The sequence below is a fragment of the Fusarium verticillioides genome, chromosome 7, assembly GCF_000149555.1.
Source record: "Fusarium verticillioides 7600 chromosome 7, whole genome shotgun sequence".
In the NCBI taxonomy this organism is placed as follows: domain Eukaryota; kingdom Fungi; phylum Ascomycota; class Sordariomycetes; order Hypocreales; family Nectriaceae; genus Fusarium; species Fusarium verticillioides.
The window spans coordinates 1394599-1421308 of NC_031681.1; the positions used below are offsets into that span (position 1 = coordinate 1394599).

Below are 26710 nucleotides of genomic sequence, written 5' to 3' on the forward strand. Positions count from 1 at the left end.
TCCATTATGTATTTTCTTTATCACTTCATCGGATTGTCTTCTACTCGGGTTCCTTTTACCTACGTGTTTCGTTTTCTGCACGCTTATCCAGTCAAACACCCTCAGCGCGATAAGATGCGAGTGGAGGGGCTGGGGAAGGGGTCGAGATGAACTGATGTTCCGTCATTCTCAGGACCGGGGTCAACCAAACTGTTGGGTCAATTGATGAGAGATAAAAACTCTGGAATGCCCTGGCATCGGTGTGCCTACGATGTTGTGCCAAAATGCTTCTACAACCGCCGCGCCGCGCCGCGCCGCAATGTGGTGAGCCTCCCATCATCGTTCGGCATCCTCACTATCCTGAACATCAGAGTACTTTGCTCCGTTTCCCTAGGCTGGATGCTGTTTCGAGACGCGATGAAGTCGACTGTGAATACACGTATGGTGTCCACCACGGAACAGTTTTGTCAGCCTGTCAGATCATTACAGGTAATGCTTCGACCGTGTACCTGAGTTATGATCATCGTGGAAAGATGCCTGTGAGGCTTAGCTACGATGGCATATTGACGTATGGACAATATTTCCTTCATGTTCCCCAAGGTGAATCGTCCGCTACCGATACGCATTCTTTCAGCTTACCTCTTTCAGGGATCGATGACCTCCACCCGTTCGCTGTTATTTGCGACTTTGAGGATTGGCAGTTTCCGCACGACGGTATACCCGAGGCATGGACGAGTTTCGAAAGCGCACCAGTAGTGGCAGCATCTCCGACATACCACTGCGCTCTGTCTGGCGGTTTGTCAACAGAGCCAGCTTATCTGGTACCCCACAATCAATCTTCATGGTTCCATCAAAACCGGATGGGCGATTATATTGCGAACCGTGGCGAAGATTTCGGGCCAGGCAATGCTTCGAATATTTGCTACCTTCATAAGGACCTTTTGAGGGATTTCAATTGCCGAGCCTTTGCTCTAGTGCCGAAAATGTCACGCCACGGCTACCGACTGGTTGCACATTACCTTTCAACTTCGGACGATCTCTTGTACCCCGCGAACGTCTTTCACAATCAGGAAGCTTACCAGCTCGAGAGGTACACGGGCGAATACTTATATGCTCGCTTTGCTTATACAATTTTTGGTCTCATTCGAACCTTCACGGAGCAGAAAAGACGAGTGGCAGTTATTGAGCCTGGAAGGAATGAGTTCAAGCTGTGCACTTGGGTCACTAAAGTATACTGGATGAGCCCGGAGCAGGTTGCGGCTCGACGGACGCAGCTCGCTAATCAGCCGCTCAGGAAGAGAAATCTTTCAGAATCCGGAATAAACACCGAACGCCAGCATGGGCCGAAGCCGTTTAGACCATTGCTCACTGAACATGGTCAATCCCGGCCATTACTCGATCCAGGACGGCCAATCCTGACTCAGAACCGGGCACTACATCATTCCCATAGGCGGGCACGCTCTCTTACCTTTGACGATCTTCCACCCGAAGTCCGTCTCCAAATCTGGGAGGCAACTTGGCCTAGGCCTCGACTAATCGGAGCTGAGGCAGTTGAGCTTGATAATCAATCTACGGACGACATTGAAGATTTCGCTAGACTTCAGATCCTTGGAAGCATGGAAAGTTGGCTCAAAGCAGGCGAAACTCGACAGATGCTCAAGCACGATCGATACCCAGTTGCTTTGTCTGTATGTGCTGAGTCTCGGAGGCATACAATGCAGCACTTTACCCTAATTTACCACCATGAACACATAGAATGGTCATTTTATCTGAATCCGGCACTTGACATTCTCTGGGCCTCAGATGATTTGTGGAATCTTGAAGAAGAGGATATCACAAACTTGTCACGTGCTTATGGCCGACAACTGACCTGCATAAAGAAGCTGGTTTTAGATGCAGAGAGCTGGCGTGACATGGCTACCTTGGAGATCTTGCGCTATCTAGGCGGCATCGAAGTCATTCAACTACGTCTTGACGATAATGCCTCGCCGACTGTGGTCACTGAACTGCTACAGGACCTAGGCGTTCAGTTCCGAAACGACAACAGGTATTGTTCTCGTTTTCAACTCATCGATCAGTCTTACAGAATTCGTGGTGAATTCGAGACCGGGAAATACATCTAGGGGCAATAACAAGAAGATCAAGTTAGAAATTTAGGGGACTCATTTTCATTATGAGCCTGACGAGTCTTCAAGATTTCCTGCTTGAATGTTTTTTTGCATTGATTATGTGATCAGTTGTTGATACCAGTTGCTGCCTGTTGAATATTTTATAGTCACAGGGTCATGCAAATGCCTCTTTCTCTTCTTGGATAGCCGCTTCAACTGCGTTTGACGCATATCTGGTAAGATAGTTGCTAGATCGAAGTCAATGAGTAAAAGGTGTCCACGCTCAGAATTCCAGAGGAGATTCTCTTGCCGCATATCGTTATGAATAACGCCACAAGTTAAAAGTAGCTGTCGAAATCGCAGCCACTCAGATAATCCATTACCTTTGATCGTGACCGCATCTCCCGCCCATGCCATGAGCAACATATGAACTATATCAGCTGCTGGTAGTGTAAATGGAGTAACCAAAGCAATACTTCCCAAGCAGACAGGAACATGATGGCCTTGTAGTGGTTCCATTCGCCGGTAAACCTTCTCTTCATGTTCTAGACTGCCGACGGCTGCAGCGAACGTCCCTTTGCCGACAAAAGTATAGCCATAGCGTCTCGAAGATATCTTGAAGAGAGCCCCTGTACGTCCGTATTTACCACAACCATCTAGTGGTCTAATGGAACACAAGCGGCGGACGGGTGGAGTCAGGTCCTTATGTAAGAGGTCTAAGAGACGAGCTGCATTAATGGGATGTGCCATACTTCCAGTGATACTGCGATGTAACGCGACGTTCGGACACTTCTCATCAAGAAACTGGTTTCTCTTGAGACCCAACAAGCAGTCCTGGGTACAGTAGGGGCGGGACTCAAGTTCCAGCTCCTCATTGCTTGGACCCTCCTCGCTCCCTGATGTGATATCCTTACGTTTGTTAGAGCCGGGGGCTTTCGCTTCAAGCGACGCTTGTAGGCCGTGACTCCGTCGGCTGGCACCGCCGGCCGACTCCTCATCACTAGTATCGTTATCGGCGTCTGGCTGCTGCTGTGGGTTGCACGACGCCCTCGTCCTTTGTCGCAGTTGTACTGTGAGTTTCTGGGCAGCAGTAACTGATCCAGCATAAGATGAGGCAGAGTGTATAGACTGGGGCGATTCTTCCTCTGTTGTCCCACCGCGCATCTCGGTGTACGGCTGCGGCCACTTGCTCAGCCGGAGAATCGCCTTCTCCTTCCACAAGTTAGACTTGCCAGGTTCTCGGCAGGTCTGCAGGCAAAATGCAGCCAGTTGTGCGACGGCGGTATAGAATGGATCTACCGTCCCGTCTAAGCCTTTGGCATCTATATCCGGCTGAGATATATGATGATATAGCACTGTTGGATCGTCTTCGATATGAAGAAAGATCAGTGCTTTTCCGGCCGTGAGGTAGCCGCAGCTACTGCCGAGGTGGATCATGTAGTGGAATGTTTGGGCGAGTGCTTTGGCGACTGTCTCTTCCATTTGCTCTTGTAAGCGCGTCTCACCGTCGGTGCTGACTTTTCCACTGGAGATTTTCAGAATGACACGCGTAAATAGGTCCTCCTTGCACATAGCCTTCTGAAAACTCTCGGCAGGTATTTTGTGTGCTGCCTTGTATTCGCCGGGGAATGCGGCATATTTTTCTCCAGCCAACGTGGTTCGTATAGCCCATTTATCGGGTCCTCGCTTTCTTGGTATTCTCCGATGCAGTGCCATTCTTTTCTTTGACCCGGGCTGCCTATGCATAGGTTTGACAAAGATTTCATCGATATCTCCGTCATCACTATCGGTATCGTCGGGCTCCGTGAGACTGAGACAATGATTCTCGAATGTAATCGCTTTGCAATCGAGCTCTTGTCCGCCTGGACAAGTTTGAGATCGTGGTCCAAACACGGCGAATACGTTTTCCACAGGATCTTCGATAGCCAGATGCTCGAATGTCCTGAGGTCCTCCTCACTGGCGACAGGTCTTTTGTTTGAAGCTCGCGCTACTGCACGGACATCGTTCCGTGAAGGCAAAAGAAGTTCCGGTACTGTTTCCTCAATTATGGTGTGACATCGTCGTTGTCCGTCAAGAAACCCGTCCCAAGGACGCAACGTTAGGGGGTAGTATTTACCCGTCACGTCAGTTGTCCCACCACTCGATGATCTCGCTTTGTCTTGCACAGTCAGAGTCATAAAAAGCTCCTCGTGGCAGAGTCGTAGATACTCATGGTACGATGTATTGCGTTGGTCACGCCTGAGGCTCTCTTCTCGCTGTCGCGCTGCTTCTTCGCGCTCCTGCGCTGCTTTTTCTCGCTCGTTAGCCGCTTCTAGCTGGCGCCGAAGCTCGCGTATCTCGTCGTCACGGTCGGTCATCAGCATCTATTTTGTATGTGGATGGAGTAGGGTGTCTAATTACGACTGGATAGAGGTTCCGAGGATAATTGAGTTCACGTTAGCTGCTTATAGAGGCATCAAAACAAAAGTGAACAACACAGATGCGCACATAAGGGAAGCATTGATAGGAACCAGCTCGTCCGCACGTGTATCTTGACCAGAGACAATGCGAACGAGAATGACGAAGGAGGGAGTGCCGGCACGTGACAAGCTGGTCCTGTTAGTACCAAACGAACTAGACCGAATTTGGACGGTTTCCCAGCCTGCGCTGAAGGTTGACAAGGTTTTATCTTCACGTAGCAACTTGTGAGCCGTCCCATACTGAATACCACTATTGGAAACAAGGGATATTGTATGGTCTCTGGCTTTATTTCAACCGGACTACAAGGTTTTCTACAGATACATTATCTGTGCATAATTAATTTACACCCTAACGTCTCCGAGCTACTTGTTCCTCGTCTTCTGTCGTTTGTAAGTCTTGTCAATGCCCTTGCGTTTAGGCTTGCGTTTCCTGTGCGTGCCATCCATCGGCGGAATAACCAAGGCACCATCCCTCCATGCTGACTGTAGGATGCGAAGAGCTTCCACCCTTAGCTCAACCGGGTCGTAACGATGCGAGGCTCCGCTCACTGGTCGACCCATCATTCTATCACGAGCATTCTTGATTACCAACAGCCCGCAGCTATGCGTATCGTGCTGACGCATGACTTCCTTTTCGTTGCCTGTTAGCTATGTCACCGTATTAAGGTGAAGCACTTACCTCCTCGATATATTGAAACTCGGGAAACTCTTTGTTACAAGCTACCTACATTCGGTGAGCTCCTTTTGCCAAAAGCGATGGTGGATACTCACTTTAACATCAGAGTTTACTCCAATACTGCTAGAGTCATAATGACAAATTCGTCTAGTCTGCTCATCGATCTCCAAGAGACTAAAATGGTTCCCACGTTGGAAGAGTGGGAATAGCCACACGAGAGCATTGGTTTCTGACCGGCTGTCGGTCTCGTGTTCTTCCGAGATATGCATTGCAAGTCTCTGAAACGGGCGCGATAGGGAACGACGAGCTCGAGGCGTATTCTCCCGATGAATGGGGACCGAGAACCCTACGCGAACGCAAGGAAGCTTTGTTGAGAGGTGCAAACAGGCGAGCACAATGTCATCGTTCAGCCATGTTGTGGAACCAAGCCTCTGCAATGAAATTATGTCGAATCGAAATTCAGATTGTGGAATGAGAAGGCTATCAGATATGCCTGAACCTCGAACTTCCTTGGAGAAGGCGTCGACCTCATCATTACCTGTAGTAAAGGTAGTCAACGTTGTGCTAGGGTCAGGGTACCCCTTTCCCATCAGCTGGTTCCGGAACTCGTCAGGCACCGTCCTGCCCGTATTCAGGAGGAACAACATCTGTTCCTTTAGGAGTTCCAGCACGTCCATCTTTTGTGTCTGATGGGTGCACTCTATAATCAGAGTGTCTAGCTCTGTATCCTTAGACTTCACCAGCCCCCTAACAAAGGTCAGCGAAATAACCTCTATTCGTCAAAGAGAACAACATACCATGCATCTTTAAGTAAGATACCGTAGCCGAATGCACCTAGTAATCGAAGCCACTTCTTACCGCGCGTGCAATACGTCGAAAGCTTTTGGCGGTGTCGCCTCCACTGGTCCTGGCTGGCCCCAGGCTGTTTGGGCTTTTGGCCAAGAACCCTTTCGTACACTGCGTTTATGGCAAGTTGCGTGTCCATGCACGCTGCACGCTCAAGCCATCTCACTTGAGATTGATGCCATTTAGCAAACCCACAAGCCGTCAACGCAAAGCGGATACTGCCCACGCACCGGTCGTTGTCTCCTGCTTCAACCACGGCCACCCACTGGGATCCGTCGGACCATTCGTGCTCCTCATTGGTCTGGGCTTGTAATGCATCAAAGAGGTCTTTGTATGTGTCCTGGGAGTTGCCAGGCAGGCTTAGCCGCTGGACCTGCTCATAACTTTCGTGGATGAAATCGGCAACCGATTGATCCAGTAAGAAGTGTCGTACTCTGCCGGTTGATCTCGGGGAGACCGCCTTTCCAAGCGATCTCTCTTTGCTATCAGGTTCTTCGGAGACAACCTCTTCCGGGCTGGTTTCATCAGTGGCGATGCTAGACCTACTGCCAGAAGGACTTGGTTTCGGGCTCTTAGTAGCGATACCCGCTCGGGGGCGCTCGATCAGTGTTGTGTTCATGATAGGCTCACAATAACCGCCGGAACTGTTGTTGTTGACCTGCGTGGCAAGTCGCTCGAGCTCTTCCCCAACTCTTCCGCAGCGCGCGGAACTTCCACTTTCGGCCACAAGAGGAGATCCCACATGTGAATGGGGAGTAACGGCTTCAACATCGTCGTCATCACCGTTCTGGTGACTCTCCTCATGAATTTGAGAGATCTTGTGGGCAAAAGATGCGATCTGGGACTGCTGCAGCTTCGAAAACCGCTTCAGGGCTTGACTCAGGTATTCATCAAGCTCGGGGGCCTCGGGGGCATTTGTGACGCGCAAGATACTGTTGAGAATAGTGTCAATCTCGATAGGGGTACGCAGACGACAGGCTAGGGTCCTGGCTGCAGACTCAAGACGGCGGGGGATGTCTTCTCCGTCTGATAAACATCCATCGTCAGAAGCCTCAGGGGTAAATGGCTCCATGAGCGGGCGCTCCGGACTTTCTCGTGACATTTTGCTCATATTGTTGACTTCTGGTCTCAGTGGCTGGTCGCCAGTTCCTCGCCCTGCCAGTGAAGACTGGTAATCGACGGAAACCCTCTGGGCGTAGAGATGATGAAAGGTCGGTAAAACTTTGCATTGCAGTTTGGGGAGGAAGCAAGTACTTATAGTCATGCTTTGGTTTGATCACGGGGTCATCTCAACCAGAGAGCCAAGGCCGCTCAATAGCCAAGCAGAGGCAAATCACGGCAATAGTGCCTTTTTGCCTTCTGATTCCGCTCGATCTCACAACCCAGTCATACAAGGAAGCTCCAAGCCAGGTTTGCTCTGTTGCGTGGGAAGGCAGGTACCGATACAGCGGGCATCATCACGGGCTCGACTTGAGCGTGGTGGTTGGCTATAGTATTCAACCTGAACGAGGGGATTACATCATTTGAGGTCAGAGCGCGTGATTGAGGTGCTGGCTCTGGGTACTTAAAGACAGCTCGTCTCCCACATTCTGTTCTCGCTTCTTCATCCCTTTCCACTCTCTTGACCTCCTGGGGCAATCGAATCAACATGGAATCTCGGCATTGGGACCGCTGCTGGCGTTGCGCCAAGCATCTTGACGGCAAGCCGAAATGGAGAGCATCAAACAATCACAAGGTTCGTTCTCCGTTTCCTGTTGCATTTCTCCGGCCTTGACTGACTCAATCCAGCTATTCTGCGACGATTGCGCAGAACTTAAGTTGCAAGGCATACCAAAGACGAAGCAGTTCGCCTGGAAAGAATGTGTGGTATGCACCGAGGCTATTCCGGATCACTACTACAGCTGCTCGACTGTTCGCCCAGCCACTGGTGGACCTCCTTTTTTCCAGGGCCATGCGTTGTGCTCGCGGTGTGCCTATGGCTCACGACAGAGGCGGCTGAACCTGAAGCGAGGGTTTATCGATAAATGCCCGATGTGCAGAAAAAAACCCAGAAATCCGGTCAGAGTCGTGGCCTGTACGGTTATCGAGTTTCCTAAGGATAAGGCAGCAGTGCCTGTGGATGAACCAGCCCAATCCGTGCCTGTGGATGAACCAGCCCAACCCGTGCCTGTGGATGAACCAGCCCAGCCTGTACGTGTGCTAGGTGTGAGACTGGGGAGATCACTGAACCACAGGCAAGTCAGGGTCCGATGGGAGGACACGTGGGAAAGGCATGATCAGATGGGTGCCGATAAATGTATGCAAGTCAAGGGCATCGTCGGGGAGACACCAGAGTCTATCAAAATTCGCTGGAAAGATACTTGGGAGCTGCTTGAGGATTTGGAGGATGGCCCCCTGAAGGAGGAGGCAAAGAGGCTCCTGGAGGACAAGTATAGTGTGTAATGATATTGAAAGAGGTTATTTCATTGGTCTTCGTGTTTAGCAATGCCCCAGTCGCCCCATGGTCAACTCTCGTTCAGCAATTATCTTACCCCCGTGATGGTGGAGAGAGAGACCTTCATATGCCTACCCGTAACCGCAGACTCGTAGCATTCGAAGAACACCGTTCACCTCTCCTTCTCCTCGCATTTCTTCTGGTGATCTGAGACGACCAGCCCAACATGAAGACCCCGAACATACGATTAAAACAAGTCCCGAGGTGCGCGCCTTGTCGTACTCCCTTCGCTTATCTATTGACCCGAAAGTGAAGCAGTACGCCTGGGACATTAGCAAGCCGTTCCAGACGTGTGCCCTAACTGCACAGATGGAATTGCTAACGCCGTGTGCTGATGTTTGAAAGTGTTGGCGAGGGGTTTAAGTTTGCTGAGATCCTCGACGACGATGAGCCTAGTGACCCCATGGTTCTTGAGCTCCTCCCGTTCCAAAGAGCATTTTGGATGTAAGGTTGGGAAGGAAACTTGACGAGTGGATTGATTTCGGTGTATTATAATTTGTGCATTGAAGTGATGGAAATATGACTGCTTAATTATAACGTACTCTAGAATAGCGGCCCTGGCCGACACCCTGGGTTCTCCATAACTCATAAAATGCAGAGTACTGCATACCACGGAATTCATCTCCTAGGTTTTGACGATCTTTTCGCCAATGGAACTCTTTCCCACTTGCAATCAACTTTGAGACCACACTTTTTCTTCCTTGGGAGTATTTGCGCTTGACTGTCTGACTGAACCATGCTAAATCTTCAGCGATATAACTCCTTACGTAAGATGAAAAGAAGTTGTAGATATATGAATCATCCTTCTTTTTTCGTTTCATTTTGTAAAGGAGGTTTTCGCAATGCACTGTCCAACGTCGCCTTGAGATAATGGTTAAGACGGTATGATACTATCCTTGAATGAAACTTACTTGACTGGACATGATGCTATGTACTCATCATCGCAGTTGAAAACAATAATTTTGTCACGATAGTAATCAGTATCGATAGAGATACTGCACTGGCTTGCTTCTTTATGTTGTTGAGCATAGATGGAACAGCGCCTCTCACCAGGCGTATATGCTTCGATGAAAATAGAACGATCTGATATATCTCGAGAGAAGTTGGCTTCGAGTTGGAGCTTCTTCTCAACATATTTCTCCGTGCAATAGTGGATTCGATAGGGTGTTATCGAACTGGGAAGGTAAGAAGAGTTAGAAGCGAATTCTGTTAGCCAAGGAATTAGACCTACAGCTCTTCGCAGTGTCTTGAATCCTCCCCAGACTGTTCCTCTACAGAAGCAATCAGTAGTTTTCGGAGGTGGCGATTGGCCTCGCCAGTATAGTAAACAGAGTTGAGCTTAATAAGGATGCCTTTCTGAGACGAACGCTCACCGCCGTATTTGTAGACCCATGCACATGTGGGTTGCCTTTCGGCTTGAGGTGAGCTAACCCACGGTACCGAAAAAGATGTTGACTCATGAGACGGTGACTGAGATGATTCAAGGAACGGTGACTGAGATGATTCAAGGAACGGTGATTGGGATGATTCAAGGAACAGTAATTTGTTTGATCCTGGCGGCACCGGTACAGATATCACCTCTTCTCCTGGGCGGCGAGTGAAAATGACGGCATGCCCAATTAAATTATCGTAGTTCGTCACGATACACCACCGCGTCGGCCCTAGCCATGTGGGAGGGCCCAGGAAACTGGTGGTCCCATCCGCTATCTTCAACAACCAGACTTTGACTTGTTGCCCAGGCGCCTCTCCAAAGAACTCAGCTGTTATAAGAACTTCACCGTCGTGAAGCACTGAGAGCTTTGCAGATTGCTTTGGCTCGCCAAGTAGAATCTCACTATCGCATATTAGCAGGGGCTTCCACGAAAAGAGCCATCTTACATTGTCAAGTCTCTATGACATATTGTCTGTTGACCGTTTTGGAACTTATGTATCGCCTTGCGGAGGACAGGCAAGACCTGGGGATGTTCAACTATGGGGTTGCCATCTCCGAGTACATATCCAAACCCCTGTAGAAAGGAGCTTCTTTGGCGTATTAGATAGCAGAAGCGGGTATATGAGCTCGCTGTATCCGCTGATGTTCGACGGTCCGTATGGAACATCTCTGTAAGAGACTCTTTCACGCTTTGTAAATTTCTGGTCTTACATGGTTTGCATGGCTCGTCTTTGTCGCACTAAGAAGCATCAGTATGACCTGCACAGTATCAAAACATACGACTCTTACCTTTCGCTTCAGTCGTCGACATGTAAAGCAGGCATTCGAGGCATATGGTACATTTCGTCTTTCCATTGTGATCAACTGGATTTGGAGAAATGCGAATCAATAAATGAGTGAGTGGAGGCGCCGCCAAGTTATATAAACACAACTACACTGAGTGCCCCATGTAAGTCACAATCGGCAGCTGATCTTATCCTACTGCAACAGTGCAAAGAAAGGATGGCACAAACCCAGCTGCCCCTGAAAGGCCGGGAAGTGACATGGGAGGGGTGCGTAGAATGAATTGGGTTGTCGATTGAGGGCAACAACGCTAATGCAGGGCGAACTATTTCTGGCCAGTGGTTCATCTGAAGGATGGACAGTCAGTCGCAAATCGTGACTGCCAGGGTATCTCTTCGAGACCTAACGGCGCTGATAAATAATGCAGGCGGTCCAAGTTGGTGCGGAGCAGATGATTGAGACCGTTAACTCTTAACTCGAAGTGGCTGGCATTGGGGCAAGGGGTTGGCTGGTCAGGTCTCAAACTTATAATGGCTCACTCGTTGCTTGGCTCGTCTCATTGTTCAAGTTGGTTACTGAGTTGCCTCATGTTCAAGATGGTGAAATCATTCATTTTTGTGGTTTCTACAGCTCAAACTCTTCAGCATACTGCTCATACGGCAAATGATGATCTGGACTGCAGTGCAGGAAGTCACAGACACCTCCCACCTCTGGGTGTTATAGAAATCAGTGTAAGTCTTTTGGTCCCCGCAGATAACATCATGCTGATTATGCTTAGCAAGAGGACACGAGAGAGATTCTTGGTTTCCGTGTGGTATCTGGAAAGACCACCGACACAATGACAATTGAGATATGGCATGCCGACCGCTGGAAGGCTGCTCTCGAGGCCGTGCCTTACTTGATCTGGGCTGTCTACCAACGTCTCAAAAAAGGGAATCAAGCTGCCGTGCGTGCAATGATCATTCACTCTCATGGCGAAGAGGTGGACTTCGAAGATATCTGTCAGCAATGCGTCGAGCATGGCGTTTTGACAGGCGGATGCAAAAGGTTGCATCATGGCACTTGTTCAAATTGTGTTCTTAATGGAAGGAGATGTACTTTGTGACTTCGTACGTTATTATTGAGTTTAGTAATGACGACTGGTCACGTGACCGTAACTCTGCTGATAGTTGATAAGATAAACGATAATTTGTTTTCAAGATACGCCTCGCGAGATACCTTACTCTAAAGTACCTACGCAGGTATTCATTCAGTTTCAAGCACCGGCTTTCCCAGCTCTTTCAAAAACAACCTACTGATTGGTCCCAGCCTACCGGTTCTACCTGTGAAGCTAAAAGTTGACTACCTAGGTTTTGTAGAAACGAACAAAACAGGAGATGACTCCATAGGTAGGTAGTTTGGTCTCCTTTCACAAAGCTTGTACACTCTTTCTTAAGGCTACCACACTTTTGCTCTTCCGCCCTCATTCCCACCATTCACGACAATAGTAACATCGCCTGGAACTGAGCGCATATGTCCAGGTGGCTTTTTCCTCGCAATTACCTCATTACCGCGCCTAAACGATACTTCAATACATTCGGCCGCACATTCAAAGTCTTGGAAGGTTCCTGCCGAAAATTCGTGATAGGGGCTCCTATCCTTGTCTTTGAGATCTGCGCTTCCTGACAGCCCTTCCTTCCAAAGGTTGTCCTAATAATGATTAGCGAAGGCACCAAGTTAAGCTCGCCTAATTACCTACGATGGTTTCTTTCGTTGTCATTTTGTTGCTAGACGTCGCTGCCACCTCTGGGCGGATTACAAGCCGCGAGCCCAGATTAAATACTTCAGGATTCAATGCGTTGATGCCCAAGCGCTTGTGAGGCAGGTGATCAATCTTGAGATTCGATTATTCAACACCTTCGGGCAGCTATTTCAAGCACTGATAGTTGCGAGATGGGAAGCGGCATTTAGTAAATAAGAGGTGGTATTTTTTAATTGCAAAGAACCGGCTGGTGAGGATTAACTTCTTACCAGCTGATCAGAAGGCCTCAGGTTACTACAAGTGGGTCTGCACACAGTTGCTAGCGAATCATGTAAAATGTGCCGGATGTTGAGTCATCCAATAATGTTTGTGACAGTTACCACTCTCTAATTCTACGCCTCCAAAGATGCAAGGCCAAGGATTTCAATGCATTTCCCCTTGCCAACATATACATCAACAATAATGATCTGTCCCGGGAACCCGTTGCAGCTTACACTTTGTGTCACCGGGTTTTCTGGAAGATCAGATGCGCGTGTCTGGGAGGTTTCAATAGCCTCAGAAATATAAAATCCAAGGTACTGCGTCACGCGATCTCTATACGCATATGCTATAAGCCCTGCTACCCGAGAAGTCAGTAGCTTCCCTATAAAACATACAGAATACAACTTACCAGCATCGTAGTCGTCCAGCCGACATCCGAACAATCCAGCCAAGAAATTCTCATCCCATTGAGTTGTGATCCTGAGACGCCCGTCTGATTCGATCTCTGGCACATATAAGGCTACCGTACCAGTAGCGGCCAATCGAGTTAAATGTTCTAACTGAGGCACACACGGAGCAATATAGTGGAAGTATTTCACTCCATTGTCGGTAATACCTGTAATTCGGCGGAATACACCGAAATCTTTCTGAAAAGACTCAAATTCTAGGGTTGGTTAGAAGAGGTGTGAAGTGGAGCTACTGGTACTGACTTGTCTTGAAGCTGTTATTGGATGATTTGTTCACAGCCCCTTCAATTTGAGTGCTTCTTGCAAGATACGGAGCCAAGCGTTTGGCAGTGAGCCGGGCTTGTCTAATAACTGCGCTCCATGTATCGGCCTTCATTCTGCTAACTTCTTTGACAGATATACACAAGCCGCAAACAATAACAAGCTCAGGGTCTAAATCTTGAAAGGTACAAATCCTGTCATCACTTTCCTTGGTGAAGCCATTGAGGATTGACGTAAGTCGCCTGAGTGAGTTTGAGTGGAATTGAAACCCTGCAGAGTGTGCATCCTGGACGCTGTCTAACATCCCTGAGGCCTCTAGTTGCGCGATGGTTACGCGACACTGAGCCAGAAGTAGGTTCCTCTCGGAGGCTGACAGAATGTGAGGGTTGGCCTGCACGGCGTGAAGGCTCTTGAGAATGGGTTCCATAATGACCAGGCAAAAATGACCAGGCAAAAATGACCAGGCAAGAATGACCAGGCAAGAAAGACCAGGCAAGAATGACCAGACAAGAATGACCAGGCAAGAATGACCAGGCAAGAATAACCAGGCAAGAATGACCAGGCAAGAATGACTAAAACATAAGTGAAATTAAAAAAAATGAAGATAGAAATTGCCTCATGCTGAATAAATGAGGGGTAATGCCTCAGCAGGTGCTGGGATTGCTTAATGATTGGGCAAGAATGACCCAGGCAAGAATGACCAGGCAAGAATGACCAGGCAAGAATGACCAGGCAAGAATGACCAGGCAAAAATGACCAGGCAAAAATGACCAGGCAAAAATGACCGCGTCCTCTCTACACCCCTCCTCCGCCTGGCTACCTATGGAGATATATGCGAAAAGCTCTGTTTAGGATCCTGCAGAATTGTCGTGGAAAGTTGTTGTACCGCCTCTGTAAGTAGGTAGCTATTGGTCTATTTTCTCAATAGCTCGAAAGCTACCCTACCTTTCATTGCATGGGTCTTAAAGTAATAAACCATGGATTATGGCTTCGGACCATAGAAAGAAGGCAGATGGAACATGGTGAAGGATTATGATGGAAGCAGCCCGTTATGCAGCCAAAGTGAAGAGGTTGAGTCGACTTAGCAAAGCTGAGGCTTCGAGACAATCATGCAGCCCCAAGACGATCATGTTCAGCAAAAGCGAGGAGCGGGAAGAACGTTGAGGTATAAGTTACCATAGTCTCTGAGCCTGCAAATACCGATTTCACGAGACTGGCACTCACACTTCTATTTTATTCTTTTCAACGGTGAAAGATTGCAACATGCCAGACTACTCTTCTACCCCTAGTGAACAAGATGCCAGTGGAAACACCACGCCGCAAGAGGCCAGAGATATGTCAAGTAAAGAATGTATTAATTTCCATAATTCCCATAATTTTCTTACCTAACAGCTGCGCATAGCTGCCACAACTGAGGCTCAGGGATCAGGGACCGAGCAAATTGCGATTCCTGTTGAGGAGATAAAGGGAACTCGAGAGGAGGTGGTGACGATTAAGGAGGAGTGAGAGAAAGCAATTTGACTGTCAAGTAGTGGCAAGCACAGAGATATACTTGATCCATCCTAAAGCCGAGAGTGTTGTTTCTTGAGCTAGAATATACGCAGTCTCTGTGTTCCATTGAATTGACGTGCTAGAGCCTTGACTAGAAAGAGTAACTCCCCAAGGTGAATTCTCTAGGGGCACGACGATCTGTAGATGTCCTTTTGATACGGTGGTACTGGCACACCCATGAAGTACAGAGACCTTCTTGATGTATATATCGCCGGCTTGAATGAAGCCGATTTGTGCCTACTGTGTAAGTAAGATTGAGAACATATAGGTCGGTAACTTACCAAATCTCGTAAAACCTGCTCCTTCACAGGGCCATGGATATCCTCAGCCCAATCATACGCAAAAATGTCTGGATTGGTGGGTATCTGTCCCGTCTGATTCTCACGTGCATATGCCACCTTCCGCCGTAAATCAGGGGAAGTTTCAAACGCTTTAAAGCCAATAATTGGGACACAGGCTTTCGTTGGGTAGTTCTTGCCATAATCGATGAATTTAGACCATTCAACTGATGGCTCCCCCACCGTCCAAGCATCTCTGATTGGGTCGTACTCCGGCGCGGGACCGTCTAATGCCTTTCGGAAGGTATCCCAGTCAGTCTGGCTAAACAGGGATGTTTTCAAAGCCTTCTGAATATCTGAAAGTTCGTATTGTGGTCGCAATAAGCGAACAAGAAATGGTAGATAGAGCTTAAGGAAACTCTTGATCTTAGGAGAAGGTTTCTGTTCCTGAAGCAAGAGCTTTAATTGAGTGAACTTTTGAGCGCCCTGTTGACGAAGAATTGATATAGGCACATCTACTGTGGTGTAAGAAAGCAACATAGAAGTCAAGTCAAATTTACTTACTCATGAGAAGAGGGATCTCCAGGGCAAAATCATGTCCCCACTTCAGGAACAGATGATCTGCCAACTGAACTACATCTTGGACAACTCGTTCATCCCTAATAACGGTGTCACGGGCCAATGCTTTACCATTTAGCTGGAGAATGGTTGCCTCTGCGGTTTCATTATTGCCAAGATGCCGATCCACTCGAGTAGCAGCAATGATGATCAACTCTTGCCAGGGTTCTAGAGTAAGGCGTTGATACGGGTTATGAGTCAGGTCAATCTTCTGAAGCTTTGCCAGTTTCTTCCAGACCTTCCTTGGTCCGTCGAGGTCTTCGCCTCTTCGCCTCTTCAGCTGGCCATCCTCGTATGACAGGTCCTTGACAAGAGAAACAAATTGACGGGGCAGTTCTGCAGATGGCCCTGCCCTAGCTATCGTCTCTTGTCTCGAGGGCGGGTCTTCCAAAATAAACTCTAGCTCTCGAGGCGACTGCAAGCTAATTTCGGACGGGCGACTTGATTCCCCGTGTGATAGCGATGGCTGTCCGCCGTGATTCCGGGACATTATGACTTGCCTTGGGAATGGTAAGATGAGGCGACGGGGACACTTGCGCGCGATTTACTGCCAGGTTTTAGCTAGCGCCATATTGTACGGATGAAAGTAGTTAGCTTGCTCATTTTGAGAGGGTGGCGTGTCTACAGCATGCATACAAGGATTGCGTGGCACAAGCGATGGAAGGCGTAGATTCTTTCCTAAAACGAGTCCGTACAGTCTTGCGCTAATCTAAGATCAGAATAGCACAATCGTCAGCTCACATCTGCCCTGGTCAGTATCACATCCGGGCTTTATCAGACCAGCAGCTGGTAATTGATGACTGCGAGTTTCTACTTAAAGCAATGTACAACCCCAGAAGGCAACAAGATGGCAGGCCTCATTGAAATCGGTTCGCCTGGACAGTTCGCAAATTCTGTCATACATGACCTACTCCGCAGTCCCTCCTTCCCTTGGTCGTGGTGCATACGACACAACTGGCTGCCCAAAACCCCCCCAAGACCCAGACCAAGTTGATCAACGAGCACAATGGCGGCCATTCATGCTCTCTTTGCACTTATCGGGGTTATCCCCCTGGCATACTTAACTTGGCGTTTCTTTAAGCGCAGTGCCAACCGACGTGGTGCTGACGTGGAAGAATATACAGGAGGCTTTCATGAACTTGGATCGCTGCCTCAAGGTCTACACATTTTATCAGAGCACCAACCTTCACTCAAAGCCCAGGCTCTACCCCTTCCAAAGCCCCTATTACTATCAGGCTCTAAAAATAATGAGCCTTCACCTGAAGCCTACCTTCTACCTCCTCCACCTTCACTTCCTCTTCCGAAGCCTCCATTACTATCAGGATCTGGAAACAATGAACCTTCACTTGGAGTCTCATACCAGAGAGTACAGCCCCAGCCACTTTCAGTCAGGCCTCTACCTCCTCTGCCAGGCTCTGAAAACGATAAGCAACTAAACAAACTTCCCCCTTGCCTGAAGCCACTTCAAATCAATACCACCTCTCCACCAATGACTCGATTTACATTCAGACCTGAAAATGAGTCATCACTTCAAGCCCAGTCCCAAATACCACCAGCCGTTAAACCACGGCCACACCACCCTTTGATTAATTGTGTCCTGGTCATCCCAACCCCACTGATACTGGAACTGAAAGGAATCGGCAAGGAACTACCCCTTCTTGTGGCAAGGGGGCTTGCTCAAATTCATGCAAGCACTCGATCAAAAAGTGAGGTACCTCCGCTCGCCTGTATCATATATCATAAGATGACCGCTAAGGAGGATTTGCTGGCTTGGGAAGAATTTCCGATGCATGAGGTCGCGAGTGAAAACCCAGAGGAGTTGTGGAGGGAGATCAAGGAAAAAGCTCGGAAAGAGCTTCGAAAGTTTTTACCCAGACTATCTAAGTAGCTTAGTTGTAATATCCCAATGAAGGGGATCAGCTCGTTCCTCAATCCATCTGAAGTTACCTACCAAATCACCAATTACTGCGGGGCTTAAACAGCCGACTAGCAAACGATACGTGACCGCTTTCACACTTCATCAGCGTGTCAGTCGCCTGCAGCTTCAAGCCGATATGCGCAAGCAACATGAACTAGCGAAGCCTACCCGGTTGATGTAGGAGGGATTAGGTAGGGGTATGAGTTGGGGGTACATGGACTAATATTCTAAAAAGGCGCGTAAGCAATTGCCCCGGGTTCTAGTCCATACAGGTTTCAGCTGCGCTCTGAGAATAATGGCTGGTCATTTGATACTCAGGTTCGAGTACGAGGCTCTCATCTCACAAATACTGGCTATCCCCCGCTCATGTTAGTTCCTCAACTCAATCCTTCATCAACCCACCTCCTTCATCAACAACTCACCAACACTGCCCACTCTAATAAAATGGCTACTTTCAATACAGAAGCCCCATCCCCATATGCCCCTTCCGTGCCTAGGATTCCATTTTCCAAACCTATCTATCCCCAGCTTGCCTCTATGCGCCCCCCAATGGAGTATAGTCTGCCAGTCTATGCTCAGCACCTAAGGGCACAGCTCAATCATGTGCTCGATACTAATAGACTGGACCGGCAAACGCAGAAACTCTCTAACCAGAGGATTACTGAAGTCTGTCATCAGATCAAGGCGCGGATCCGTGAGGTGAGCGATGGGCTCTGTACACTTGAGAACTATCTACCTACGAACGAGGGCAAACCGCTCTTACGTGGCATCTACCATGCCCTCCAGAGCATCACGGGAGCCAGTCACAGCATTAAGATGCATGCTAATGAAGTTGACTGCTATTTGGGATTGCGCAGCCAGCAAGACGATTCATATCACAAATTATCTCAGTTCGCCACCACGATGCGGAACCAGATTCCAACGAACACTTTGCCTCCCTTCGACCCTAAGAAATATGAGGCAAGTTCATCGGAATGCGCTTCCGTATTCGAACAGGGACAGGAGGTCCCGGAAGTTACTGAATCATCTGCCTCATCTGCGCCCTCGTCTCGGACTTTTGGCTCGGGGTGTAGAGGTTTGGGGGACGCGTTGTCCAGCCAGCGTTCAGAAACCGCGCATCCTGAGTTGTGCATATCGGGGGAGGCGCTAACGTCTATTTCTGAAGAGAATCAAAAGGTAAATCTGCAGTCCAAATCGAAGCTGAATCACATATTAACAGACATAATAGAGCGCGACTGCCTGCCTGCCTACCACAAACAGCCATCTTGCCTCCGGGGAAGTTCAAGATGACCTCTGCAAGGATGAGGAGGATACCTCTGATTACTCATTGATTGAAGAGGATCTCAGCTAGTTTCATTGTTGTGTGCCATTCTACTTCCTATCACTTCAGAAGAATTTCAGGGTAGTCTTCTAAGAGAGTCTTTTTGTAGCTGTTGAAAGTGTTTGCCAATCCCAGCTCCTGTCTGTTCGTTGTCACAATTAGGTGGTAGAGAATCTCGTGTGTTTGATCAAGCTTTCTTTTATCATCAGTGTAGCTTCCACCGAGCTAAATAAATGAGTATGTCAATATGGGGTCCCAGGTGCAGATCGGTAGTCAACTCATGCCCCTACCTTCGGATCCCCGCCGCCTGCAGGACTGCATTGTTGGACAACTGGGATACTCTGATCGGGTGAGATTAGTATTCACGAGTTGAGATCCAAAATTCCCTTCTCATAACTGTGGTGTTGCATTTCTATCACTTCCCGAGTCTACATAGATACAATGAAACGTTCCTCCAAGACCCCGTACGTCGAAATTGCCAAGTCAGGGACTGGTCTTGCCTGGACAAGCCGAGACATGCTTATTCTCCGCATCAGACCCATGACCATCGGTGTGAGGGCTGGGCGCAACCGGACTCTCCGCGACAATATTGGTGCAGCGGTGGTACTCTTCACCGTACAAATCAACGGTCCATACCTCCCAGGCTAGTGGGTATTCCTCAGTATCAACCACCGCGTCCTAATATAGCTGTGTCAGCCCATGATCAACTTACAGACCCGCGTATCAGACGGACCTCTTTCTTCCCTCTGGAAGTAGCAGTTTCATCATCTTCTTTTCGCTCCATCATCGAGGGCCGGGGCGTTGGATTATCGTTCTCTGATTTCAAGCTAGGCTGCTCGCTTGGAAATCAATGAAAGATAAGGGAGTGGGGGAATGGCCTATATTTGTGACAGGAGAGTCGCCAATGGAGACGGGGATTCCTTGATCCTGTAGCCCAGGGAGCTACGTAGGTCCAGTGTATCTGCAAGTCGATACCAGAGAGCAAGGGTGAGCACACGCCCCTTCACTTCAAACCTGGTCCACACCCATATGTAGCAGTGCATTAGCGGGAAGACTTACGAAGGCACTGTCGTCCCTTCCTAATATGTCGGCACTACCTATGGTGCGATGCTGTGGACTTCATCAGAAGCAATGTTCGTCCCTAAAATGGAGGACCAGTGCATGCAACGTATGAGCCGACAATATCCACGTAGACTTGCATCGATGGCTGCATGTATATTGACCTCCTCGCCTGGTTTCTGCTCGGACTGGGAAGATACTTTAGAAGCCGTACGTACGAGGCCCAGTCGTCAATGCGTAAACTCCTTTTCATCAAGCATCATGAAACCACCGTTCAAGACCATTGAACCGCCTACAACCCTTGGTGCACTGCTGAAAGACAAAAGAGAGGGAACGATTATCACAGCCACAATCTTGGAGAATCTAAGTGAGCTCACCTTTATTTGCAGAAAAAGAATAGCTCTAACACTTCCAGCACAAAATAAAAAGGATGAACTGAAGAAGCTCAACGGCACCCCAGTTAAGGGAATTGAGATTCAGCATATTCCCGAAGATGAATCCTTCTATTTTATTTCTTGGGAAGTCAAGGAACTGATACGAAATCAGTGGGTTCCTTCCTCCAAGACCGCATGCGAGCTCGACCACCTTGAGAAGGACATAAAGTGCTTAGAGAACGAGAGGCTTGTGGTACTTTATGGCATAATGGTGCCAAAGTCAGAACGTCGGTGGAAGTTAATAGGTCTCGCAGGTTCCAAGTATCACCGTAAGTGGTATGGAGGACAAAATGCCAGTTGGGCAAGCAGTTAACGGAGATCGATAAAATCACCCGATGGAGCAATCTCTATGTACCTAACAGAGGCGAAATCAAGCGCCAACAATGTGCAAGAAATGCTGGGTTCGGGGACTACGGTAGCACAGGGTCGCATCCAACAGCAATACATATGCATTCCATGGACATGCACGTAGATCGAAATCATGTACCTTCGAAGTAGTTTGAGTTACCAGGGCGCCTAGGATCGGGGAAGGATCGCTCGATTCGCCCACAGTGATGTTCTATATGAACCCTATTACCCCTGCGATATTAGTGCGCAGATGCGCAAACTCACTTGAAGCAGACTACAACATGGAGTCTTGCAATACCAGCCTTGCTGTTTATGACTACTATGCTACTAATTCCGTCGCTTATGTTGTCTTGACGAATGAAGTGTATCAAACCTTAAGTATGTTTAGTCATGGCCTTGGGAAATCATCTCTAACATATCAAGGGGAGAGAGGAGTCGACTTCGAAAAGCTTGAGATGGTTGCCGATATGGAGCCTGCTTTCGACCAAGACTTCAGACCTAGCAAAGTGATCGACCTCGGAGCAAGGCGGCTCTGGCTTGCCCGTAAACCCACAAAGAAACAGCTGGAGTCTGCCGGTTGGGAATTCGATTGGGAGACCAAAAGAAACCATAATATCCTTGTTAAAGTGTTGAAGGTCCCTCCATGGCCCGATCTTGTTGTCATTAACTCTGTCTATCACGCACTGATGATGAGGCCCCGGTTCTCCCCTTATCAGGTCACTTTGCGTCCTCTCGAGAGAATTCCTCGAAATGAGACCTACCACTACGTTCCCCTCACTTTAGACCAGCTACAAGACTTCATTGGACCCCAACATGAACTGTATCATGTATCTCTGCAAGGTGTAATTCTCGTTGTTGGGGTGATGGTTGGTTATCGGCTTCATGATCAGTAGTGGCAGCAATAGTTCTGGCTTTGGCCTCTTTGATTGAATACAGGCCGCACTCCTTGATGTCCGTGCTTTGCTTTAGCAACTTCCGTCTGGGAGGGTGTGTGTAAGGGCTTGTTCTAGTTCCACGGAGCCGGAGGAAGAAGCCTCGCGTCTCTTTAGCTGCTCTCTGGTGACCTGCTACCAGCCTTATATACTAGCCAACCCCTCCTTAATCCATTTCTTGAATTTTACTTCTTTTTCTTTCAAATCTTCGGTCTTTTGAACTCAAACACCATGGTTTTGACTCCCATTACTGCTCAACCGGAGCTTCTTATGCCACAGCCTAACGCAGCTCTCTGCCCCCCGGTGCCGTCTACTCCGCCTTCTTCTGAAGCAGAGACATCCGAACCAGATTACGAAAATGAAGAATCAGAGCGCAGTGTGTCTCTCAAGACACTTATGCTCCTTTCCAACATTGACCATGCAACTTCACCAAACTACGCGAACCCTGATCAGCTATATGACGAGGCAGCAAAGCATGACGTGCCCGAGCTCATTAAACGCTACTACGAGCGTCTCTGTGAACGATTCAAGCTGAACCCTACGCAACCGATACCCGATGGCATCCCAAAATACTTTCTTGCTTATGAGATTTTGGGAAAAGCACTCCAGTCAAAGGGCACACGACTCGAACCATTACGATTGAACATGGAAGTGGACGAAAATTATCTCGGCAAAGAACTGCCAAATAGCCAATGGGGCCTTTCTGCAGTAAAAAATGGGAAATTTCTGGCAGATCATGGCCGCTATTACGACATTATGCTGGATGAGTCGCCTTACATCAGAATAAATGGCAAACTATCCCATTTCAGCGACGAACTCGACGAGTTGGAGGTACAGACAGTCTATCCGACAGCTGAGTATCTACCGACTTACCGCCGCCAACTCCAACAATTACGCAGTGTGCCTCGCCCTGAAGAAGATGGCTTCAAGAAATCCATTGATGACCTCAGTTCCCTATTTGAGGAGATTGAGAGGTCCGACAATTCATACAATCGCCTAATCAACTATCTTCGGCTGTACCTGTATCATGACCTATCGTTCAACCTTGCTATCGTGTCCGACGGATTCGATTTTTTTAACGAGGTCGATGACGAGCAGACAGACAGGTTCAAGTTGCTTGAACGACGTGTCCAAACAAACTCTAAGGGCCTAGATCTTGAGCTTACTCGGAGCATGAAAATCCTCAAAGAGAACGACACCAGCAACTACACAGAGCTCTCGGCTCGTATCCTTCGTGCTCAGGCTTTGCAGAGTGTAAGACATCAATGCTTATGTCATGCAGCATCGATTGTCTACCACCAACAGAAGTTGAAATTGGGTGTATTGTTAGAAAAGGCAATCGATGAGTGCGATTGCTTCCTTCTTGAGCCAGATGATGACAAGTATGAAATGGTACAGGCAGTTTTTTGTTTTTTTTGTTTTACATATCTGCTTATGGCTTGTTGTTTAATGTTTGCAGATAGAGCATGAGTTTTTCGAAGAACGATTGGAGAAGAGAGTAAGGATGGGATTTGCATTTATAGGACCAAACATTCATGTATAGTAATTTTCCTCTCTTCTGGCACTGATGCCTCTCAGACCAAAAACACTCTACGTGTGCCAGGAATGTTTGTCCCTGGGTCCATTGTGAGTGGTGATATTGTAGCTTCCCATCGTCTTGTCGATGTTGCTGCAAGCAGCAGCAGCTTTGTAGATGACCTCAATAGGCGATTCATCCTGAACTGCATAGAGGCCGAGTTTACCCAAAAACACACCTGCCGATATCAATAAATCCCATTTCTGATCAGGAGGAAGTGGAGGTAGTGGCGGGAGTTGCATCGGTTTGTTGCCGAGTTGCTTGATGTCTAATCTCGATGGATGGAGCATCAGGCCCTCGCTGGTCAGCATTGTTGGCTTTGAAGCCTGGAAATCTCGAAAGACTTGGCCAGGAGATACTTCTCTGCCTTCGAGAAGTCCAAAAATGTGTTCAATGACCACACACAGTTCGTTGTTTTTGAACCTTTGGCCGAAACTCTTCAGGATTTCAGGGTCTTGGGACAAGGCTTGGTACGAGGCAATGAGATTGATGGCCAAGGTAAGAAACTTGTCGTTTTCCCTAACACACGGGCAGTTTTCAGTTCCGTCTGAGCCTCCACCATTGAGAGAAACTTGTTCCTAGAGTTGTCATATCTCAGTTCAGGCGTAAGTTTCTTTTTGCAGGAGACATACCTCAACACCATTGGAAGAAGCCGCCTGACCCTGTTCCGACTTTGGCAGGTACTCCTCGACCTTGTTGACCCAATCAATTATATGATAGGTCTGAGGAAGATCGTCGTCGCCACCACCATCGTCGTCTGGACCTTTGAGGCAGGACGAGAGCGATGCGTGGGAATTTTGGGGTACTCTTAGGCAGTCTGGGTCACCGACGTGCTTCTGGATCTTCTGGTTAGGAAACGTTCATGACATTGGATCTTTGACGTACCGCTCTTAAATTCTCATTCCGTTCAGGGGCCTCTAGTTGGGGTTTGGTGGCATTATTGGTCAAGCTAGGAGTAGCCAGTTTCATTTTGGCGAAGGTGAGAGAATGAAGAGGTTGAGCAAGAGAAAGGAATCTTGGGGGATGGGCGATATTTGTGACAGGAGAGCGGCCACTTGGGCTTGAAACTGAACAGGGGCTCCTTGATCAGCCACCAAGCTGCGGCCCGGAAGTAAGGCTGGCCTAAGTCACACGCCCCCCTTTCACCACAGTACCGAGTTCACACCTTCATGCAGTAGTGCATTAATGCCGGCTGTCCTGTTTGGCAACCGCTGGCCCGTGCTATGGTAGCAGGGTCTCACATCCTTCAAACGTTCTGATGCAGTACGGAACTTGAGTAGAAATTATGCCCAAGACGAGAGGGCCCAACACCAACTCAGGCCTGCCTCTGTAGTCACCACTGATCCAATTGGCCCCTACTTACTAAATCTATATAAATCTTGCAACTGTCGCTGAGTTTACGGTAGGGCTAAGCATCTCTCACACCAGCAATAATGGAATCGCTGGTCAAGAGTTCTGGGTCACCTACTACCCTCTCTAAATTGAGAGAAGTTGGAAGGAGAGGAACGATCATTCTGGGCACAATCTGGAAGGAACTACGTAAGTTTGGCTCTGCGCCGTTCAAGAAGCAGGCTCTGACATTTTCAGGGGGCACAAGCAGCCTGAAAAGCCATCAATCCACCCTAACCCAGGGCGTTGAAATCGAGGGGATCTGCCCAAGAGAGCCCTTCTATTTTGTGCCTCAAGCATTTGGAGAAATCCTACTACCACGTGGTTGGATTTTTCTCTCAGTAAATGATCATATTAACAACAGGCTTGTTATCTTCTATGGGATGACAGTGACAATAAGTCCATACGAATTCATGGCAATAGGAATTGAGGGGAGCAACTATCACTCTCAATGGCACCAAGGATGCACAATGATCATTGAGGCTGTCCTTCAGAAACTAGGTAAGGTTATCTTTAGCTCAAGGTAACAAGTCCTAATACACCCAGAAAAAGCGATGGTCCTTGAATGTCATCGTCAAAGCTGTTCTGTACCGGTTGACGAGGTCGAGGGCTTTGATAAGCACCAGTATAGTATCAAGTCGAATTCTTTCTTCGAAGTTGGTCGGTCAAACCAGGACCTAGGACATAAAACTGGATGGAAATTTAACTACACTTCGGTGAGTAGGCAGAGTGTTATCATAGGGGCTTACTATCGTTCTGGAATTACCAGGGCGGCAGTGGGTTACTGGAGTGGAAATTACTACGACGATTGGAAATTCCTACCAGATGCGCCCTATATCTCTTGAATATTCATTATTTGCCGGCCAGACTTTGTAATTTTTCAGGTGCAGATAGCCGCCAGCCTTGGCCCCTGGAAAGGTTGTGATGCGGCTGCAGACAGAGCAAGGGTCTTGAGATATGATGGAGGGTCGTTTGGCGGCGAGGATGAGTTCTTTGGTTTTGGCCACAAATATATGAAGAAATGAATTTCCTGTCTGTATGGGATCCAAGATCTCTAGACCCTACCTCTCGTACAGAGATGAAGATGAAGTTCAAGTCTACCTACGATCGCTGTAAGCATTCAATGAAACTGTGCGGACACTTCTAATGATCTAGTGCTACTCGATCGTGAAGCAAATGAAGTTAATGAAAGCGAAAACGATGAGTGTGCCGGAGACGGGTACGAAGCAGACGACGAGTATGAAGCCAGCGAGTATGAAGCCGGCGAGAATGAAGCAGACGAGGATGAGGCGGACGAAGAAGACGAGGACAAACCCAACAATGGATATGAAGCATGCAATCATGAGGAGGTAATTTATAGAGTAGAGAACCCATCAGGCTGGGAGGTATCAGGCGAGGGACATGGATCAGAGTCAACGGAATTTGAAGACCTAGACGTGGAGTGTGAGGACAAGCACAAGCACACAATGGCCCGAGTAGACAACCGATCAGACGAGAACGGATCAGACGAGGGATATGGATCAGAATCAACGGAATTTGAAGACCTAGATGTGGAGTGTGCTTAGATATAAAGGTATGCGAAGTTACGAGCAGGTCAACAACGAGATGTTGAATAAGGTTTTCGCTGTGGCATTGGTGATTTCACTATAGCTTTAACTGCAAGATATCCTGCTTTCACCTACTGTAATTCTAACAGTTATTTCCAGCACGATGCGGTAGTTTGGGAGTTATTTCATCAAGAGATGTCATCTTTGTTGCAGCAGCTTTGCACTGTGGGG

The 26710-nt window shown here is 48.2% G+C and overlaps 17 protein-coding genes across 20 annotated transcripts; 9 read left to right on the forward strand and 8 right to left on the reverse strand.

Annotated features, from left to right (window-relative positions):
* The first annotated feature begins 30 nt into the window (after positions 1 to 30).
* Positions 31 to 4557, forward strand: FVEG_06981 (hypothetical protein). The gene is made up of 2 exons (XM_018895467.1): positions 31 to 579; positions 628 to 4557. Exons 1-2 carry the CDS (start codon positions 264 to 266, stop codon positions 2100 to 2102), a joined length of 1791 nt encoding a protein of 596 aa, XP_018752716.1. The 5' UTR covers positions 31 to 263; the 3' UTR covers positions 2103 to 4557.
* FVEG_06982 (hypothetical protein) lies at positions 2205 to 4451 on the reverse strand (the record flags this gene model as incomplete). Its single annotated transcript, XM_018895468.1, has 1 exon — positions 2205 to 4451. The coding sequence occupies one exon, from the start codon at positions 4449 to 4451 to the stop codon at positions 2205 to 2207; it is 2247 nt and encodes a 748-aa protein (XP_018752717.1).
* Positions 4558 to 4910: 353 nt separating the features above from the next.
* Positions 4911 to 7171, reverse strand: FVEG_06984 (hypothetical protein; the record flags this gene model as incomplete). The annotated part of the gene is made up of 4 exons (XM_018895469.1): positions 4911 to 5177; positions 5227 to 5271; positions 5319 to 5970; positions 6021 to 7171. 4 exons carry the CDS (start codon positions 7169 to 7171, stop codon positions 4911 to 4913), a joined length of 2115 nt encoding a protein of 704 aa, XP_018752718.1.
* Positions 7172 to 7717: 546 nt separating this feature from the next.
* Positions 7718 to 8511, forward strand: FVEG_06985 (hypothetical protein; the record flags this gene model as incomplete). The annotated part of the gene is made up of 2 exons (XM_018895470.1): positions 7718 to 7804; positions 7858 to 8511. The coding sequence occupies 2 exons, from the start codon at positions 7718 to 7720 to the stop codon at positions 8509 to 8511; spliced, it is 741 nt and encodes a 246-aa protein (XP_018752719.1).
* Positions 8512 to 8981: 470 nt separating this feature from the next.
* Positions 8982 to 11860, reverse strand: FVEG_06986 (hypothetical protein). The gene is made up of 5 exons (XM_018895471.1): positions 10785 to 11860; positions 10442 to 10734; positions 9795 to 10397; positions 9475 to 9738; positions 8982 to 9424 (listed from the first exon to the last, which is right to left on the reverse strand). Exons 1-5 carry the CDS (start codon positions 10848 to 10850, stop codon positions 9091 to 9093), a joined length of 1560 nt encoding a protein of 519 aa, XP_018752720.1. The 5' UTR covers positions 10851 to 11860; the 3' UTR covers positions 8982 to 9090.
* On the forward strand, positions 11375 to 11883 carry FVEG_15970 (hypothetical protein; the record flags this gene model as incomplete). Its single annotated transcript, XM_018905198.1, has 2 exons — positions 11375 to 11509; positions 11557 to 11883. The coding sequence occupies 2 exons, from the start codon at positions 11375 to 11377 to the stop codon at positions 11881 to 11883; spliced, it is 462 nt and encodes a 153-aa protein (XP_018752721.1).
* A 332-nt stretch (positions 11884 to 12215) lies between these two features.
* On the reverse strand, positions 12216 to 12537 carry FVEG_15971 (hypothetical protein; the record flags this gene model as incomplete). Its single annotated transcript, XM_018905199.1, has 2 exons — positions 12216 to 12467; positions 12517 to 12537. 2 exons carry the CDS (start codon positions 12535 to 12537, stop codon positions 12216 to 12218), a joined length of 273 nt encoding a protein of 90 aa, XP_018752722.1.
* A 374-nt stretch (positions 12538 to 12911) lies between these two features.
* On the reverse strand, positions 12912 to 13935 carry FVEG_15972 (hypothetical protein; the record flags this gene model as incomplete). Its single annotated transcript, XM_018905200.1, has 3 exons — positions 12912 to 13138; positions 13190 to 13444; positions 13491 to 13935. The coding sequence occupies 3 exons, from the start codon at positions 13933 to 13935 to the stop codon at positions 12912 to 12914; spliced, it is 927 nt and encodes a 308-aa protein (XP_018752723.1).
* A 722-nt stretch (positions 13936 to 14657) lies between these two features.
* FVEG_06987 (hypothetical protein) lies at positions 14658 to 16469 on the reverse strand. Of its 3 annotated transcripts, none has more exons than XM_018895472.1 (3): positions 15902 to 16469; positions 15341 to 15852; positions 14658 to 15296 (listed from the first exon to the last, which is right to left on the reverse strand). In XM_018895472.1, the coding sequence occupies exons 1-3, from the start codon at positions 16443 to 16445 to the stop codon at positions 15033 to 15035; spliced, it is 1320 nt and encodes a 439-aa protein (XP_018752724.1). In that variant the 5' UTR covers positions 16446 to 16469; the 3' UTR covers positions 14658 to 15032. The 3 variants fall into 3 exon arrangements, with proteins under 3 accessions (XP_018752724.1, XP_018752726.1, XP_018752725.1); XM_018895474.1 differs by having other exon boundaries at positions 14658 to 15274; positions 15902 to 16457; XM_018895473.1 differs by having other exon boundaries at positions 14658 to 15852; positions 15902 to 16453.
* A 329-nt stretch (positions 16470 to 16798) lies between these two features.
* On the forward strand, positions 16799 to 17906 carry FVEG_15973 (hypothetical protein). Its single transcript, XM_018905201.1, has one exon. It carries the CDS (start codon positions 16962 to 16964, stop codon positions 17841 to 17843), a length of 882 nt encoding a protein of 293 aa, XP_018752727.1. The 5' UTR covers positions 16799 to 16961; the 3' UTR covers positions 17844 to 17906.
* A 411-nt stretch (positions 17907 to 18317) lies between these two features.
* On the forward strand, positions 18318 to 19224 carry FVEG_06988 (hypothetical protein; the record flags this gene model as incomplete). The annotated part of the gene is made up of 2 exons (XM_018895475.1): positions 18318 to 19049; positions 19102 to 19224. 2 exons carry the CDS (start codon positions 18318 to 18320, stop codon positions 19222 to 19224), a joined length of 855 nt encoding a protein of 284 aa, XP_018752728.1.
* Positions 19225 to 19677: 453 nt separating this feature from the next.
* FVEG_15974 (hypothetical protein) lies at positions 19678 to 19978 on the reverse strand (the record flags this gene model as incomplete). Its single annotated transcript, XM_018905202.1, has 2 exons — positions 19678 to 19872; positions 19928 to 19978. The coding sequence occupies 2 exons, from the start codon at positions 19976 to 19978 to the stop codon at positions 19678 to 19680; spliced, it is 246 nt and encodes an 81-aa protein (XP_018752729.1).
* A 536-nt stretch (positions 19979 to 20514) lies between these two features.
* On the forward strand, positions 20515 to 21928 carry FVEG_15975 (hypothetical protein; the record flags this gene model as incomplete). Its single annotated transcript, XM_018905203.1, has 4 exons — positions 20515 to 20620; positions 20669 to 20956; positions 21309 to 21413; positions 21459 to 21928. 4 exons carry the CDS (start codon positions 20515 to 20517, stop codon positions 21926 to 21928), a joined length of 969 nt encoding a protein of 322 aa, XP_018752730.1.
* A 270-nt stretch (positions 21929 to 22198) lies between these two features.
* FVEG_06989 (hypothetical protein) lies at positions 22199 to 23469 on the forward strand (the record flags this gene model as incomplete). The annotated part of the gene is made up of 3 exons (XM_018895476.1): positions 22199 to 23221; positions 23273 to 23359; positions 23431 to 23469. The coding sequence occupies 3 exons, from the start codon at positions 22199 to 22201 to the stop codon at positions 23467 to 23469; spliced, it is 1149 nt and encodes a 382-aa protein (XP_018752731.1).
* An 88-nt stretch (positions 23470 to 23557) lies between these two features.
* Positions 23558 to 24512, reverse strand: FVEG_06990 (hypothetical protein; the record flags this gene model as incomplete). Its single annotated transcript, XM_018895477.1, has 3 exons — positions 23558 to 24121; positions 24176 to 24379; positions 24429 to 24512. The coding sequence occupies 3 exons, from the start codon at positions 24510 to 24512 to the stop codon at positions 23558 to 23560; spliced, it is 852 nt and encodes a 283-aa protein (XP_018752732.1).
* Positions 24513 to 24976: 464 nt separating this feature from the next.
* FVEG_06991 (hypothetical protein) lies at positions 24977 to 25777 on the forward strand (the record flags this gene model as incomplete). 2 transcript variants are annotated; one of them, XM_018895478.1, is made up of 3 exons in its annotated part: positions 24977 to 25082; positions 25131 to 25433; positions 25479 to 25777. In XM_018895478.1, the coding sequence occupies 3 exons, from the start codon at positions 24977 to 24979 to the stop codon at positions 25775 to 25777; spliced, it is 708 nt and encodes a 235-aa protein (XP_018752733.1). The 2 variants fall into 2 exon arrangements, with proteins under 2 accessions (XP_018752733.1, XP_018752734.1); XM_018895479.1 differs by having other exon boundaries at positions 25485 to 25777.
* A 233-nt stretch (positions 25778 to 26010) lies between these two features.
* On the forward strand, positions 26011 to 26497 carry FVEG_15976 (hypothetical protein; the record flags this gene model as incomplete). Its single annotated transcript, XM_018905204.1, has 2 exons — positions 26011 to 26044; positions 26088 to 26497. The coding sequence occupies 2 exons, from the start codon at positions 26011 to 26013 to the stop codon at positions 26495 to 26497; spliced, it is 444 nt and encodes a 147-aa protein (XP_018752735.1).
* Between the last annotated feature and the right edge of the window lie 213 nt (positions 26498 to 26710).